Raw genomic sequence first — 18567 nt, 5'->3', positions numbered from 1 at the left:
CGCACGGCCACTCGCTCTCCTCCTTCCTCTAGAAACGCCAGCGCAACAACCTAAGTTCCCAACGGAAGCGCCATTTTCTCGAATTAAACTATGGATTGGATCCAAACGTGCCATGCCGGAGCCGCCGGTTGGATGCAATCCAATCCACCAGATGCGCCATGCGAAGCCGTATGATCGCTCCAAACTTCCCAGCTCCCGTCGGGTTCGGCGCCTAGCAGACGAAATGCTCGGTGGGAGGATGATTGACAGGAGCGTCTCGTCATTTTGACGTCACCAAAACCGTGGCCGCGCCCCGCGGTTGGCGACGTCGGCGCGGAGTAGGCCAATCGCGCGCGCCGGTAACCGAACAAACGCGCCGAACAACCATCTCCGATTGCACCCCTGGTGGGAATAAAGCCTAACAGAGGGAGACTCGGTGATCCGTTTGAACTTGCTTATTCGCATCAATGATTGGACATAGACGAAGAAAACCATGTTTCTGTGGTTTATATTCCGTAACTCTTCAATAGACGCCAGTTGCAAGTAGCACCGTGTTTGTCCTGGGTGCTTCTTCATCTAAGCCTCGTCAGTAATGCGCTTCAGCGTCTTTTTCTTTTTACGGTAGGAAGATGAAGGAGGTGGTTATTGCGAAGGTGATGATGAGCACTGCCCATTATACTGATTCTGCGCAACACAGGCTTCGCGCTGTGTCAATCTTGGCGGGGAGAGGAGTAGAGGATATACTGGAGGCCTAATAAGGAGGCTGTCTGTAGCATGCATGACATGCACAAATGTTCTCTCCGCAGGCAAGTTTCCTTTAACGCGGCTAAATTTTACATGTGACATAACCGACTAGAAATGTAAGTGTTCGTGTATTGATTGGCTGTTTATAAAGTGCGGATAAGGCCCGTAACCCTGATAATCTTAATAATCGCACTTTCTCAGACATAATCGCATCACTCTTGCAAACCACAGTATCTAACCTCCCGGACAGAATCATCGGGAGGCCTGCGCATGCAGAGGGCAGCGTTGCATGCTGAGTAAGCAGTACCATAAAGCAACTAGCGCAGCTGGGTCCCTTCCGCCGCATCACAGTGTGAGGGTGAAGGCCCAAATCGTCAAATTTGGCGTTTGCTTATCCGATACAGTCCGTATATACCAGATACATATATATATACAGAGACATATGTAGGGTTAGTGTATAGAGACGTCTGGAGCTAATTGGTTCCCTTTATTAACGTTTACTAATCCTGGTGAACGTTAATGTTGCAAAAGAAAACCCATCCTTCATTAAAAGCAATACCTAAATATGGGCTGAACGAATGATGAAGAAAGGAAGCTACAGCGGGCCAAGGAAAAAATCAGAAGTTTGCGCACAGCTGCACGTCCTGAACTTAGCCAACGTGCATTTTTTCTGAGCCCAATTCAAAGCCAAATGAACAGCGGTCTGAGCGATCCTTATTCGTCTTCCACGATGACGTTGCGTGATAAGACGAGGGCGAGAGTTAGATATAACTGGTATAGACAATATATTTAGGAACATAAATTTGGTTAGAGCAAACAAGTTCTTCAAAAGCCTGCACAGGTGAGAACGGTCATTCGTTGCGTGTTCGATTCCAGGACCAGGACGATCTTTCTTCAACCGCGAAGCCTTCTTTTTGAGAAATCCACCCGGGTTCCGATTGTTAGCTTCGTGCTACAGTTGGGTAGACTGGCTAGACTGGCAGATTGTATTTCGGAACATCATCTGAACATAATTGTCGAAAAGGAAGAAAGAAAGAAAACGGGGATGACACTAGTAACTGTGAAAATGAACTACGATATTTTCATTTGAATACCGAAGTAACAGAGACGATAGTCAACTTACTATGTTGAGCCAGAGATTTCGAAGTAATATGTTCTGCTGATCCGAGTTATACTTTTGGCACAAAACAAAAACAAAGACGTACAAAACTTGCACGGATAACGTCTCGTTGGTATTCAAATGCTTTGCGACCTTGTTTCTTTACAATGGACAGCAAACTAGCATGGGCAAGACGTACGCGCGATATATAACGTCACATGGACTAGCTGCTCATAAAACCCGGAGCTCACGACGCCAACTACCCTGCAATTTGGGGCGGCCTTGTCGCGCAGATTGCTCCGATAAAAATTACACGATTCCTACAACAGAAAGTAGACGCTCGTGTAAGGGTTAAACTATTATTGTTCCCGACTATTACTGAATTTTCAGAGGCTCGCGGAGCAAATAATTTGCCAGAAATTATGTTTAATCGTGGCAACTTCTCGATTCAGGGAAATATTCGCTCAGTGTGGAGCAATATGAAATAATGAGATTCTCTCAAACTTGCACGAAATATTCAACAGAATTATGGAGAACTGATGGAATAATGACGAAGAAATTATTAGAAAATACTGTATACTCTCAGTAGCAATAGTTAGGTGCCAATCAGCCACAAAAATAAGAGTTCTTCTAGAGAAGAGCCAACTAATATGTGACAGAGCATAGCATTTGTCAAACATGCAAGTGGGAACAGCGATCACTGTTTGTATGTGACTACAGCTAGGCTGTGCCTGTATATTGTTTTCGACTGTACATCTTATTGCAGTGGTTTGAATTATGGCCACGGGAACAGACAGCTGCAATTCCTTGGTTTCAGTGAACGAGTAAGGCAGAACAAAATGCTACCCCGTCGAAAAATACACATGAACCCCAGAACGCCCATATCCTATGTTCCTAAAAAGAGAAAAGTAAAAAAATAAAATGCAGGGTTATTAGGCATCTATGTATAAACAAAAATATATGTGCACAATTACGGATTTTTCTACTGTATCTTTTTTCTGTCACATTACGAAAGAGAGAGTAAGAATAAACCAAGATTCACCAAAATCAGGAAAAATAATGGCTGACCTCTCCAGGCCACTACGGCCCCTTGATCACAATAAAAACAAAGATGCACAGCCCTGGCTTATATTGCAACGACTGTGCAATATAAGCGAGGACAGTCAATCTTTGTTGTTATTGTCAACAAGGGACCCGTGGGAGCCTCGAAACGTCGACCTTTGTTGCTTTTTTTTTCTCCTGATTTTCGCAAGTGTTTGTTCATCGTTGCTTCAGGACAAGTCCTCCTCAGCAGACGGTATTCCACCGAACTCTCAAAAACACAGTACAAAACGTTAATATTATAAAAGATAGGTTTGTTGTTGAAGCCCTGTTGTTACGCCAACTTTCTACACAAGGTGCAACGCGGCAAACAATCTTCGGAGCACTCTGCGTGCTTTGTATTTCCGTACCAGCACATGTGGCGGCGCCAGCGGTAAAGTCGCACTGCTTTCCTTCTTTCTCACATGCTTCTCTCTCTTCTTTGGTGCACTTTTCACGTTCTGGATCTGAAAAAAAGAAGGAAGTTCAGTGCAAGGATATGTAGTTGCTTGAGGATGTGATTTCTCACCACAGCATCTTCGCTGCACTTGCCCACCTCCCCTACAAAGATGAACCGGCGGCAACGATTCCTCCTGCGCCCACCTAAATTTAAATCATTGCAGTATGGCCTGTCGTGGCCTCCGAAACATATGGCGCAGGCGCCGCAACTCTCGGAGGCTGGTTTACGACCCCTTGCACAAACTACCAAGTGCGACTGTTGCATGCTAGCGTTGTCGCGAAACGCATGCCGATGCGAAGGGCGCATTGTCGCAGGGTCATGACTTCGAAACTTTGTTTCGGGGCAGATTTTTTTCTCTTTGTATGCGTGACGTATAGGCGTTCTATAGACATCCGAATAGTGAAAGTTTCAGTGCTTATAATGCCTCACTCCCTTAATGTCTTTGTATGTCATATAGATATATCTTAAGGTATAAGAATATTGGTGAATAGATGCATACGCAGTCGTTATAAAAAGTTGTGTTACAATAAAGATATATAGGCAATATTCAGTTCATATTAATCTCTTGCTGACTGGCTATATGTTGAAATTGAAACTGTGATGTCAGTTCAATATTTCTAGCATTACCGAATAAATTTTAATAGAGGGCGTACTCGAAAAGAGAGCAATGAGCAATGAGCGACCCTGCAGGGGTCACTGTCATTCCTTACGAGTGCACACGGGGGCTCCAGAGCCAAAATCACAAGTCGCATCGCTTTCAGTGCACATTTCTTCAGCTTCTTCACTGCACTTGCCCGGCGTTTTGTCTGTCAAAAGAAAACAAAATAATGCAATGAAAGACAAGCCCGCGTGTATGCGTACATGAAAGGAGGTAGTCATGGAATGGTGTCGCACTTTGCTTTCGTGAAAATATAATAAAACATTTCAAGTTTTTAAAACAACGTTTATAAATAAATAGATGGACTTATCGTAGCGTAGATAGCGTAATTAGCGTAGATAGATAGGTAATTAAATTAGTAAACTAATGCGTGTTAGAATAAAATCGCTGGAAGATCGATTTCTGGGTGGGTAGTTGATGGGGGTGAAAGTAGACATGACTGTATAGTCTGGTATTTCTTCATTTGTTGCTTGATTGCAATGATTCACATATCTGGCAAAGTGATGAAATGTGCTTCCTAAGTATACTAGCTGCACATTAAAGCCGGTTTTGACACCTTGCCACTCATAGTTTGAGAGCTCAGACGCGGACTCTGTTTTTTTTTTGCATTTGTGGACGGACTTATTATAATGAAAAAGAAAGAACCTGTAATGGTGCTTTATAATTCTTACGACGCAAGGCGGTGATGCTTAGTTCCTAGTAAATATAATGAATCTGTTCATGGAAGAAATAAAAAATGTCGCAGTTTCTCCCGAAAGGCGAGCCATCAGTTTCGATAGCAAAGTAGAAGACAGCTATCAAAGTAAGGCCCGTAGTTTTATCGGCCGTATAAGCTTGCAAACACTTGCTTACTATCTAAATTAACAAACATGGTATAGGCAAATAGGCAAACATGAACACATCCCACTCGATGAGCACGGTCACTCGCTGTCCAAACGCCAGCGTGAGGAAAAAAGCAGCAGCAGTAGCGAGCGAAGTGGCCTTCGTGCTGTGTATCGCTCCAGCGTAAACTGAGCGGCGAGAATGCTGCACGCACGAAGGTGTGAGCCACCGTCGCATCTAGACACAGCCCCGACGCAGATCGCTTTCAAGACAGTGCGTGCGCGGTCACGCAATGCGCAGTTGCGGCCGGAGTACAGCGCCGCCCCCTTCGTTCCCTCCCCTCCTAGCGGCGCCATGGCGCGACGCAAGACGGCGCGTTTACTCCCCTCTTTCCTCCGTTTCACGCGCGAGATTGAGGAGCAATCATCGGCACCCATCGGGCGCGGTCGGAGTACAACGCTCTGGTACTCCAGGCGCATTTTATATATTTAGTATTTCAATAAAATACGGCAAATTGTAGGCAGCTGCCTTGGGAAATATACATCTATCCCTCGAGAGGTCCACCCGTCTTTCGAATGCGTCGCTCCCTTGTTTCAGTGTTGCGTTCACTTGCTGTGTTCTTCTTAACGTTCACGATATAATTGCAGTGCAAACATTCAGCTGTACATCATGGCAAAATATAAATAACTAGTAACGACGACTCTGGAGTGTGAAAATGAGCGCCAAGACGAGACAAAAGGAAGAAATAAAATCAGTGGTGATTTTTAATGGTGACTGTGAGAGAAAGGCCTTAGCATTACGTCGCACATCTGTAATGTCCTGGATTCATGATGTAAACCACTTTTACCGCATTGCGAAGTGTTGTTAAGGAGCTCACTCTCACTCGACATACACCCTGCCCCTTCAAGGAACGAAGTGCAACTAACAAACACACAGGCTTATATATATATATATATATATATATATATATACATATATATATATATATATATATATATATATATATATATATATATATATAACGCGTCACCCATTTGTCGACTCACGAGGCTTACCCGTGAGTCTGGCTGAGAAGACGTAAGGTGAGCCTGACGCCTGAGTGAGCACAACTAAGTATACTTTTGGCGAGTACGAATTCTAGTCATACCTAAGCAAAAAGAAATCACAGTTCCGCCGGATGGGCGGAGCACTGATTGATTGCGATAGCAAATTAGTAGATAGCTGTACGACGTAATGATAGTAGTTTTACCGGCCGTATAAACTTGTAAAAATAGGATTACTAATTAAATTAACAATGATAGAATGTGTAAGCGTGACTCAACGAGGACTATAGAAAGAAACAGTCACACGGAGACACCGCTGCCATTATGAGTCTGCTTCTTTCTACGTCCTTGTTCAGCCGGGCTTAGACATTCTATCATGGACTCAAACCAACTAGCCCATCAACGTTTTTAACTAAATTAACTAGCACGATTTCACGCGGGCAAAGGTGAACATGAACACACATCGCTCGATGACGGCGGAACTGTCCGTGAAAACGCTGGGAGTTAGGAATCGCGGCGGCAACCGCGAGCGAATTGACCTCCATGCATCTGCCGCTTCAACGCCTACAAAACGTCGAAAGCACAGCGCATACGAACCTACCGGCACGATAGAACGTTGGCAACGGACTCAATCCCTAGCAAAGGTGTGAATAATTACCTCTTACTGAGGTTTAGTTATACAAGAACTCCATGAGGATATGTCGGTAACACCTGCAGGGTGTGAAAGACTTCAGTTGTGTGCGCAAGAGACGCAGGATGGTGGACGTAGGTGTTCAGCTACAACTTTTTAGCGTTTTAAAGCGAACTAGTTTAAAGGTTCTAAAGTGTGTGTACTAAGCGCCTACTACCGAAGAACGGCAGTGTATTTCGTCACACACTGAAAATTGATATCTCACAATTGGGGTAGTTCTGAGAATCAGTTCCAGGTGAATACGCCTTGCGAACTTCAGGGCTATAATTCGTAGATATAAATATGTACCGTAAAGTAAATAATTACCAAGTTAATTGGCGCAATTACGTTAATTACTTAATGAAGCATTTAGATTTCTTATAGAACTAATGGCCGCGCCAGCGAGTAGTTTAGATCAAGAGCCTGAAATGGGCTATTGCCACAGGCAATGTTTTAGTATTTCGGACATTCTAAAAGAACTATCCGGTATATTGAGTTTGTATTGAACGCGAGCGTATTTACGCAACTGCAGTCACTTACCGAGACACAGCGGGGCACTGGTGGTAAAATCACATGTCTTTCCATGTGTCTCGCAGTTGGCCAACTCCTCCTTGGTGCATTCGTGCCGATTCTCATCTGTTGGGAGAAAGATGATGTAAGCTTCTCAAACTTGAGATGCGATGTGACAGTACATGTGTGTGTATATATATATATATATATATATATATTGTGAGACGAGGTTTAGGCAACCAGTCTCTTTATTCTCCCGAGTGAGAGCCCCACCCCCAGGCCGCGAAATGGCGATGATGAGTATGTGCAGATGAGAATATCAAGCGTATGAATAATGCTCACACTAATTTCATCGCGCGCGGAAGCGGCCAGCCAGACCGCGACTTAGCCAGGAGGGAAATGCCGAACGATTTGTTTGATACGCGAGACGAGAACGATCTCCGAACCATAATAACGATGGTCCGAATAAACGTCTACGGGAGTAACGCGAAAGTTCACGGGGATGTTTGTTCATTAATAATGTAGGGTCCAAGGAAGCGGGATTCAAATTTCTCACACAAACCGGGTGTACGAATGGGCATCCAAAGGAGCAGTTACTCTCCGCGACGAAAGGAGACGTCGCGACGAGAGATGTGGTAACGTTGCTTATGACCTAGTTCACTGATTTCTGTGATGAAGCGGGCACGTTGATGGCATTCCTCAAGTCTCGAGACGAACTGTTCGGGTATACTGGCCGATGTGTTAGTTGGGGCATTGAAGAAAGTGGCGTCGATAGTGAATGTCGGTGAATGGCCGTAAACTAGGAAGCAAGGCGAGTATTCTGTAGTTCGTTGGATAGCGATGTTGTGAGCAAACGTCACAAAAGGTAAATGTTGTCGTGGTTTGGCCCGATATGCATTCACATCATATTTGTTAGTGTGCGATGAAATCGCTCTGTTAAGCCATTTATTTGAGGGTCATATGCGGATGTCGCCTTAAGAACCGTGCCACAAGCTCCCAGTATTTCTTCGGTCACTGTTTTCATGAAAGTCTTGCCGCGGTCACTTAACAGTACACGAGGTGCACCATGACGCAGCACAATGTCATTCAGAAGGAAGGTAGCAACGCCTGAGGCCGAACTAGAGCACAGGGGAGTGGTCTCTGCGTAACCTGTGAGAAGGTCAACAGCTGTCACGATCCATCGATGACCTGCCGGCGTTATGGGCAGAGGGCCGACTAGGTCTATCCCAGCGATGGCAAAGAGTGTCTCGGGACATGGGATCGGCTGTAAAAGGCCAGCAGGAGGCTAGGTCGGTCATTTCCGCCGTTGACACTAGACGCAAGAAGCGACGTACTTGGCCACAAAGGTGGACATGCCTGGCCAGAAGAAACGGCTGCTAACGCGGTTGTATGTTTTGTGGAAACCCAAATGGCCAGCAGATGGTTCGTCGTGAAAGGCTTCAAGGACATGTGTGCGCAGTGAACGTAGAAGAACAGGTACCCAGTGGTGTCCGTTGGAGTTGTAAATGTAGCGGTGCAGCACATCGTTGTCAAGCTTAAATCCTCGCAGTTGTCGACGTAATCTGGCATTTGGTGTAGAAGTAGTTCCGCACAGGCGTTGGATAATGCTGTTGCAGTAGGCATCAGAACGTTTGCACAAGGCGAGCTGAGAGCACAAGACAGCAAGAGAGAGCGTCGGCATCTTGATGCTTTTCCCCAGACTTGTAGACAACGTCAAAACCGTACTCTTGTAAGCGGCTCCCAGCGACCAAGGTGTCCAGATAAATTTTTCATTGACAACCAGCATAAGGCGTGGTGGTCGGTTATGACCGTGAAGTGGCGGCCATAAAAATATGGTCGAAATTTTTGTAGGGCCCAAACTACTGCGAGGCATTCCTGCTCTGTGATCGAGTAGTTCTTTTCGACAGCCGTTAATGCGCGACTGGCATAGGCAACAACTCTCTCTTGTGTGGTGGTATAATGCTGTATAAGGACAGCACCGATCCCATGGCCACTAGCGTCGGTGTGCAAACAAGTTGGTGTGTTCTCTTTGAAGTGACAGAGGACAGGGTCGGTGGTTAATGCTTGCTTGAGGGCTTGGAAAGAAGGTTCGCAGTCGTTTGTCTAAGGGACAGCAGTGCCCGACGTGAGCAACTTGTGCAGCGGCGGCACCATCGCCACAAAATAACTGATGAAGCGGCTGAAGTAGGATGCCAGGCCCAAGAAATTTCTTAATTGTTTTTGATGTTAAGGGTGAGGGAAGCGCAGCGCGGCAGCAACCTTGTAGGGACTTGGTAGAACGCCATCTTTACTGATAAGGGGGCCCGACACTTTGATGTTCTTTCTGGCAAAATGGCATTTCTTTGTGTGGAGTCCAGCCTTGGAAATTCGTGTGAAAACTTCGTTGAAACGCTCAAGGTGCTCACGAAAAGTTGTGGAAGAAATGACGATGTCATATAAATAACACAGACAGGTCGTCCACTTAAGGCCGCGTAAAACTGTGTTGCTCATGCGTTCAAACGTTGCAGGAGCTTTACAAAGCCGAAGGGCATGATGTTGAACTCCTAAAGTCCGTCTGGTGTTGCAAAGGCTGTGTTATCCTTGTCCACTTCGTGCATGGGGATTTGCCGGCACTCGGGTCGGAGGTCTAGACTTGAGAAATATTCTGCACCCTGGAAGGAGTCAATGGCATCGTCGATTCTTGGCATCGGATATACATCTTTGTGCGTGATCCTATTACGGCCTGAACAACCGACGCAACATCGTACAGAGCCGTCCTTCTTGCGAACCAACACAACAGGAGACGACCATGAACTGGACCATGGCCGAATGATGTCTCTTTTGAGCATGTCATCAACGTTATTCGAAATAATTTTCCGTTCTGCGGAAGATACGATATACGTGCGGTGGCGTACAATCGAGCAGCCTTCGATTTCGATGCGATGTACTGGGACGGAAGTGCGGCCCAAAAACTTGGAGGGAACGTCAAAAGAGGCACTGTGTTTTTGCAGTAGTGCCAAAAGGTCTTTTTTCTGCAAAGAAGTGAGATCGGGATTTATCGCGGCCGTTAAATAAACGGCAGCAGTATGATCATCAGTTTTGGTAGACAAAGGTGGTGATTCGGTGTGAAACGGTACCCCAGAAAGATGTTCGGTGTCAGTAAAGCAAGTTAGAGTGGTGCACAGGGAGAGCACAACTGGCGAAGAAGTAGGGTTACGAACAGCGAGGAACGCTCTACGGTCCTGGAACCGCATCAGACTAGGAGTAAGGCTAAGCCCACCAGAAATGCAGCGACCGCTCGGTGCAAGGAACACATCACCATTAAAAATAGTGTCGGAAGTCAGTGTGATATGCTACTTGGCCGCGGGAATGAAACAGTCGGTAGGCGTGACGAAACGTAGGCTATGACATCGACAGCGGACGAACATTCAGTGTCCGTCATATGAATAGTTCGCTGACGGCAAAAGATGAAAGCTGAGGTGGAGGAGACGAAGTCCCATCCCAAAATCATCGCGTAGGTACACGAAGATAGCATGACAAAACGAATATGGTGAAGGATGCCATCAACGAAAACACGCATAGTGTAAACACTGGAGGGCTGAACAAGAACTGCATTAGCACAACGAATGGGAGCGCCAATATACGGTGTCTTCACCTTTCGCATTCGGGAGCAAGTCAGTACTAATAACGGAAAGCGATGCACCTGTGTCAACGAAGGCTTCCGTTCGGACACCTTCAACACATACCAAAAGTACATTTGATGGCCGTTCCGGAGGAGTTTTACGTTGTCCAAAGGATGCAGCTTTCCCTCCTGAAGCTGCAGAATTCAGTTTTCCGGGTGATGACCTGAGGACGAAGTGGCCGGTCGAAGAGGGGAAGAGGAGCGCCGCATCGGTGATGGAGAGCGACGACGCGGAAAACGCAATGAACCGGCAGTGTTGAAGTCCTGTGGAGATGGGGAACGTCGTGAATGATAATCGTAACAAGAACGCCGACTTTGTGGTACAGGGCCAGAAAACACATCCCTTTCAAACCCGTCATAGTGACGCCTTTCATCTTGCTGACGGCGTCGGCAAAATGGATGGATGGATGGATGGATGGAAAAAACCTGCTGTGTTGCCCGCTGGATGCCTTCACCCCATCGATGTGCGCCCAGAACCATTCCTTCGCGTCGGTATCGATCTTCTCATCCCTTTTCCGACGACAAAATCTGACAATAGGTCGGTCGTTCTCGCGACTGTTTACGCAATTCGGTACACGATCACGCTTGCTTTGCGCATAATCTTTGCAACTGAGGTGGCAGATTTCCTTTTACATCCCGTCATCCTCCATCTTGGCGCACCCCGGCAGCTACTCACTGATCGCAGCCACACCTTCTTGTCCCGAGCATTTGAAAACCTGCTTCGCTTCTGTTCCGCCGAGCGCAAGCTTCCTACCGCCTACCACCCGCAGACAAATGGACTGACGGAGCGGCTCAATCCAATGACCACAATGATTTGGACAGCAGGTTACCTTCGTGACATTCGTCTATAATTTGTCCCGTCACAACACCACTCGCGTTTCATCCCTTGACCTTCTGTTCGGCCACCACCCTTGTTTGCGCTTTGACACAATGCTTCCCTCCTCGATGAAACCTCCCACTGAATACGCCCAAGACGTCCTTGCCCGGGCTCTCACGGTGTCTAAGGCAGCACAGAAGATCCGGTACGGCAGCCGACATCGGGACTTTCGATTTCCTTCTGGACCCGTTGTCCTCCTATGGACACCATGTCACCATGTCGGCGTTTCAGAAAACTGCTGCCCCGCTACACAGGGCCCTCCATGTTTTTGCATCAGCTTGACGAGGTCAACTGCGAGATCTCTTAGCTGGACTCGCGTGACGCCACGGACGTTGAGCATGTGTCCCGGCTGAAGCTTTACTTTGCCGCCACTTCACCTCCCTTATAGTTAGCGTAGAGATGCCACCTTTACGGGCGCAGGTTATGTTACGGCGCAACCAAGAATGGCACCAGTCAGAAGGAGACGATTTGACGTGTAGAGGTGGAATCGGTCTCGGCTGTCATCTTGTTTATGCATCGTTGTCTCTGTTCTAAACATTGTAAATACATATTGATATGTGACTTCTACAAAGTAACAATATCAAGCCTAGATATTCCCTGAGTCAAACAGCCCGCTTTCGACAATTAAACAAACACAAAACAAACGAGCCTTATTCTGCACACTCTTCCCCACGAGAAAGTTGAACTTTGAGATCTCGTTCAATTTGAGGCCTTTACACCTGTATATCAGGAAGCATGGAGGACGTGCGCGTGTATTCCTGCCGAAGAAGCCTGCAGTAAGGTCCTGAAAAGTTGTTGTTAACGTCTATCTATTTATCGTGCGGGTTATACCCGACGAGAAGGAGAACGCTCACGTTCAGACGCGAATGAAACGAGAATGTTGGAGAAATTCGACTGAAGTTAAGAGCGTCTACATATAAATCACACTAACACGCACACGCACGCACACACACAGGAAGAAAGCTGCACAGCGGCAAAGGTTGCAGCTTCTTCAGTCACTTACCAATGCAAACTGCGGCCCCTGCGGAGAAATCGCATTGTTTTCCCATTTCCTTACACATTTGTTTCTGCTCCGTAGTGCACGAGCTTCCGTTTGGACCTGTTGGTAAAAAAATTATATTGCGTAAAATTTTCGGAGATAATAAAATTCACTTTTGTAGCCATTATCGCAGGGCACAACTCATACAGAATATAACCGATGAATTAGGTTCAGCGTTTATGAAAACTTCGTCCTGGCCAACGGACGAAACTTAGCATCATCCCATTTTTTAGCCATTCGTTCTATGAAGTCAGCTAACGACAAACCTAACCGGCGGAAGAGAGCGGGCCAGTCGGTCGGCAAATCGAAGCTCAGAGACATCGACAGGGAAATGTTATTCTGTTCAAAACACGCTCTGGGTTTGCGCATGCGTCGTGGACTACGTGCAGTGGCTCACAGTGCAGCCAACTGTTCCTCCGACTCGGCTTGCAGCGATGCGCAGCCCTCGCCACAGGCATGCTTTGAGTAGTTGTCTTTCATTTCCCCTTACCCTTCCGCCAGTGCAGGGTAGCAAACCAGAATCTCCTCCGGTTAACCTCCCTGCCTTTCACACCCCGTTTACCTCTCTCTCTCTCTCTCTCTCTCTGAACAAAAAAAAAGCAACAAGAGCCGAGGGAACACAGGCAAGAACGTTGCTGTACATCGGCGTCCTTATCTGTCTGTCGTCCTTCGTCCCTTGATTTTTTTGTTAAGTTCAGCTGTCGAAAACTCAGCTGCGAACCAACTAGCTGAGTTAAATACTGATCTGAGGTTCCCTCTATATACGCCCGCGCCCGAGATAGCCTGAGCTAGGCGAACGTTCAACTGCTCCCAGTGCAATCGGAGGAGCCACGTGACCAGAATTCTGTCGAATCTCGGTCGCGCTCCCCAGGTCGCAGGTGAGGCCGCGCTGTGAGCTGAAGCGCCGTGCTCTGAGAGGGCTATCCGATTGTGTTCCGAGAGAGACAGAGAGAGAATGATAAAACTATTGTGTCCTTGATGGGGTCCAGGGGTGGCGGGGGTTGGGAAGCTAACCCCTAGTTCCCCTTTCCTCAGATGGCGGCCAGTCCTTGCTCGCTGGCGGCGTCTTCGGCCATCCGGACAGCCCAGAGCTGTTCCACTGGGTCCAAGCTGAGCAGCAGTCTCCCACTGCTCGGCCGTGTGTTGGTGGGTGCCTCAAAGCCTCACCCACCGACACCTACCGCACCAACGCTAGATGCGTTCCGACCGCTCAATTTTCACCACTAATGCGTGAAGCGCGCCGAGACAGTGCTCTAGGGCACCCGAAAGAGACTAGCCCAATGTATAAGGACACGTGTAGCACGCGCCCTTCATGCCCGCGCACTAATGACTGCGGTCTGCAAAGTTCTGTGTCAAGCGTGGATCGTACGACATGCGTAAACGTATAGGACAAACAGTTAAAAAGTTCAAGTTTATTGCTTCAGGCAACATACAACTGTTGCCTACAAGTCAGGACTGAAGGAGAAACTACTGACTGGGTCTTGGTACATAAGCAGTGAGAGCAGCAGCGGCTCGTAGTAGTCATACAAAAGTAAGGCCGCCTTCTTCGTGAATATTGGACACATACATTACAAGAAATTGTACGTAAGAACTTCACGACACTGAATGGGAAAACTATAGCTAGCACACGACACAGCAAATTGAAAACAGAATATATCGTAAAGCATCATTGGTGAACTGTCATATGCCAAATCATATACTGGGGAAAAATAAGTACAAAAATGTATTACTGTCTATGTATGAGCAATTTCTTTGCATGCAAGTAACATCATTTATGCAATGTAACACAAAAGAAACACCAGGGAGGAGCAAAGATGATTCCAAGTTTTACTTTCAACCAAATCTTTTGGTGGATGTGTGGTTAAGAGTATGTACTTTGTTTTTATTCACCAGTTGAACCACTTGGCTGTAGTACACGGGTGTCAAAAAATGCGGAAAGCGGGATCTGAGTTTCCGAGCAGTTTCTGACCAGTACCCATTAAAACGCCACAACACAGAGTTCTTCACACATACTATACTGTAGATTGTAAATTCAATAGGGTTTCTAAATAGGTACCCTAGGGGCAAATGTGGCGCTAGTGTCTACAGGGGCCTTCCTGAGTTTTGCTTCAACCTACATGGGAACGATGGGAAGTGCAGGCTTCGGATTGACTTCGGTCTTTAAGCTAGTACCGTTTGCTTGCGTCGAAGTAAACGAAGCTAAAATAAAATATTTTCGCGTAGGATCCAATTCTACTTCTGAACTATTTTGTATAGTGCACGATAGATTACATAACGTGTGTATTACTTTAAGATCGAAGCACGGTTCACCACCAGGACACACCAGGGTCTGCATCGTTCTGCAATTGTGTTCCCGATTTAGCGCCAGTGAATAATTTAGTTAATTTTACAACAGCAACAACCATTCATGTGCTTATATAAAGATAAGCAATAAATATCTATGGAAATAAAAATTTTGTGTTTTAAAAAAGCGTTGCACTATTTGAGAGAAGTGCTACAAGTGCCGTCTGGCTAAGACGCCTTCTCTCTACAAACGCGAGACTTTTCTCACATACGATAGGCACTTGCGAACTCTCTTGCTATTTCGAAACGCTGCGTCGGCTGTCACGATTGTGGAAGGTCTTCAAGTACTTTTAAGCACCTCTGCTGCAGTGCTAGCTGGGGCGCTTGCGGCCTCCTACGAGTATGCTTCATTATATTTTATGTTGAAGTACCGCTTCTTCTGAATCGCGCGCCAGCAGCTGTTATGGCATGGCTCTACGCTTACCCACATTCCGACAGTAGACTACAGCCAGGAAGCACCAACCTTTCCTACGAAAAGTAAGTTTTTGTTTTCAGAAGTCTAGAAACGCATTTCAATGAGATGCATAAACGAGAAATACGTAATGAAGCCCTCAATCTGCTTGTCAAACCACTAGAAGCGCAAGTGTCTATACAGTAAACAAAATGCGTTACGCAAGCAGTCAGCCGCCTTTCCATCGTCATCTGCATCACTAGCAGAAAAATTTACTCGCACGTTATTAAAAACGCAGCACATGTTTGCAGCTAAACGTTACAGACTTAAGGCTCGCACTAAAAATATAAGCATGTACAAGAAGCCAAACAGCTGTAGCGAAGCAGTATCCCCTACACAAATGACTGTTGACTTACCATTGATATTCTGTTGGGGAATTTTTGAAACAACGGACTTTCAACAAAATTTCAAAAGTAATGGAGTTCGCTCAACACTTGCACAACGATGTTACCATTGAGTGCTTCTCAGTAAAGAATTTATTCAGGAATTTGTTGATTTTTCGTTGTTTTTTGTTGTGTAGCAGTTGAGTCCACCACATAATCACACCTCCTGTAAGAGCCTGTCAAGGCTTACATTTTTAATAGATAAAAAAATAAGTAAATAATAATTAACAAATTAAATTATGGGGTTTCATGTGCCAAAACCAATTTCTGATTATGAGGCACGCCGTAGGGGTGGACTCCGGAAATTTCTAACACCTGGGCTTCTTTAACGTGGACCTAAATCTAAGTACAAGGGTGTTTTCGCATTTCACCCCCATCGAAATGCGGCCTCCACCGCCGGGATTTGATCCCGCGACCTCTTGCTCAGCAGTCCAACACCATAGCCACTGAAGAAGCACGGCAGGTATATAATGATTAGGACTCGCATATGAAGACATCTCTAGAACTTTATAATGCGAAGCATTCTTTGCCTCATTCCTGTCACCTTGCCACATGTAGGTTCTCCTTCCGCCTCGCTTTCATAAAAAAAAATGTTGTGTGACGGATGGTGGTATCGAACGTCGAGCCCTGTGCTCTAACCATTAGGCCACGAGCGCACGCCTGCTCCTCTCGTTCGAAAACCAGCAAACTCTGAAATGCTTGGTGCGTGCACCACGTGCCACTTCCTTGTGCTGTTGCTACCGCTCGCACTTTGAAGCGCCCGTCTCCGGGACCGCCCCACTTTCGTAGGCGTTTGCGCTACGTAGAAATTGTGACGTTGGACCAGCTTCATGATCGCCCAAGTTCATGATGATTTAACATTTGTTCGCCGGATTACGAATTCCATCGTCGTTTTAACATATACTAGATGGCATAGCCATGGGCACGATCCAAAATGAGCACGTTTCTGGGAGCAGAAGAATGCGACATTCACTTGCAAACACGGTGACTGCGCACGTGTGGAGTTCCCCAAAAGTAGACAGGGTGGCAGTGCGGCCGGTGGGGATAAGGCAGGCGCCGACACGTGACGACGCTACCCTTGAGCATGGGACGCACTGTGGGAACCGTGGGCTGCAAGCGCGCACAGGCTGCAAACGTACACGTGAATGGTCTTCGAATTTCCTGCGCCATACCCTCTGTCTGGAAAACAAATATAGTTTTTTTTTTCATCCAACGGCCGTGGTACAGAGATCAAACAAAGAACGCACTTTGAGAACGCAGCGCGCAGCCGCTGTAACCATTGACTTGAAAGAGCTTCGGATTAAGCAACAGCCGCAACAGTATCACAGCTTATCACTGTATCTGCGGCTGCTCTCGACTCTCGCATAACAAAACGCGTGCAATTTATTTAGGCCGCGCCGAACTGTCGTCCTGTCGTCTCCCAAGCCAGCAGGGCTGTATGTTCAATGAACTAAAGGAAGGCCAAAGGTAAATAAAAGAGATGCAGGTAATGGACTCATTTCATACCTTACTTGTCAACTCGTCATCTGCAAAGGCGCTGCAAAGTACTGTAAGAGTGTGATTTTTTTGTAAAAATGACGAAATTGGTAACAATTCTTATTTCTAGGGAGCGCTACAAACTTCAAGTCAGCGTTCGGGTGTGTGTGTGGGTCCGCACGCGTCAGTAACATTGTTTTCAGCAGACTTTTACAACAGTACGAATAGTTCACCGTTAGTTTTGTAGACGCATTTTTGGTCGTAGTATTTGTTGTTTACTCTACAAATTAGATTGTTCTTCAAAATATTATAACGTTTAGTAGGTGAACAACTTTCAAAAAATAAATTTGGAATTTTTCAGTGCGGTATTATTGTGTTAGAAAAGTTTTTACAACTCAATACAATAGCGAAACTGTTAACGGCTTTCGGTCTGTTACTCGGTTACTGTTGTGCGGTGGTTCGTGCGTCGCGCTTTTTGATAAAAGTATTTATTTCTTTTCGGACATCATGTCGCTCGTTTTAGTGAAATGCTTGAACTACGATTAGTGGGACGTTTATCCGTTGAAGTCATTGGCTGACCCAGCTACAAGTCTGCAAATGATGTGCGAGCCTGGCTGTTTTGGTGAGTTGCGCGGCAGAGTTCATTATGTCTGTTGGAGGGACGGCGCCCTGAAACAATCGCAGCCGAACGTTTGCACATGAGTAAGTAATCTCGTTTTCTTCAGCACGTAGCCTATTTATATGTTTTCACTTTGACGAGCTTGAGATGTTAAGCACACCATTCACTTTCTTCAGGCAAACCGCATGCCCCGGAGCGAAAGCGGGCGAAACTAATGCTTGCTGCCGCCGCTACTTCGACTGAAACAGTGGTATGCGAAGAGGCAAAGGCGCCCCACGTGCGTAATATTGCACTGCTTCATTTTTTTCCTATATAGTAACTTTTCCTTAGCTAACCTTAATTTGTATGAGTGAATACACTTGGAACATAAGGATAAGCTTTTCTGCGCAGTAAAAATGTTGTACAGTGGCCACGCCATCTTTCATAGGGGCTAATGTGGGACGTCTCAGTGCTTGTTACTTCGTGCCGATACGTGAGAGGCGCGCTGCCTTTCAAGCTATTTAGGCAGGCATTAGGAGCATAACAGAACCGCGACAAATAATTTTGCAGCAGGTATGCAGCTGTGCTACGCTTGTACCACACTCGTACCGCAAGGCAGTGCTGCACTTCACGTTTACTCATTTCGGAACTGTGGCGGTCGCCGTGGCAATTCC

General features: G+C 46.4%; 1 protein-coding gene across 5 annotated transcripts in view; it reads right to left on the bottom strand.

Moving 5' to 3' along the window:
• LOC126529308 (uncharacterized) overlaps positions 1-18567 on the bottom strand; it is a 157496-nt gene that overhangs the window by 90083 nt on the left and 48846 nt on the right. For all 5 annotated transcript variants that reach the window (XM_055069764.1, XM_055069758.2, XM_055069763.2 and 2 more), the window contains 4 exons: positions 12607-12702; positions 7096-7191; positions 4073-4168; positions 3274-3369 (listed from right to left, as the gene is read on the bottom strand). In XM_055069764.1, coding sequence (XP_054925739.1) covers positions 3274-3369; positions 4073-4168; positions 7096-7191; positions 12607-12702 — 384 coding nt within the window. The remainder of the gene's footprint in view (positions 1-3273; positions 3370-4072; positions 4169-7095; positions 7192-12606; positions 12703-18567) is intronic.

This window comes from Dermacentor andersoni, chromosome 8, assembly GCF_023375885.2.
Source record: "Dermacentor andersoni chromosome 8, qqDerAnde1_hic_scaffold, whole genome shotgun sequence".
In the NCBI taxonomy this organism is placed as follows: domain Eukaryota; kingdom Metazoa; phylum Arthropoda; class Arachnida; order Ixodida; family Ixodidae; genus Dermacentor; species Dermacentor andersoni.
Note: the sequence above shows the minus strand (reverse complement) of the source record. Positions and strands in the feature narration are given on the sequence as shown.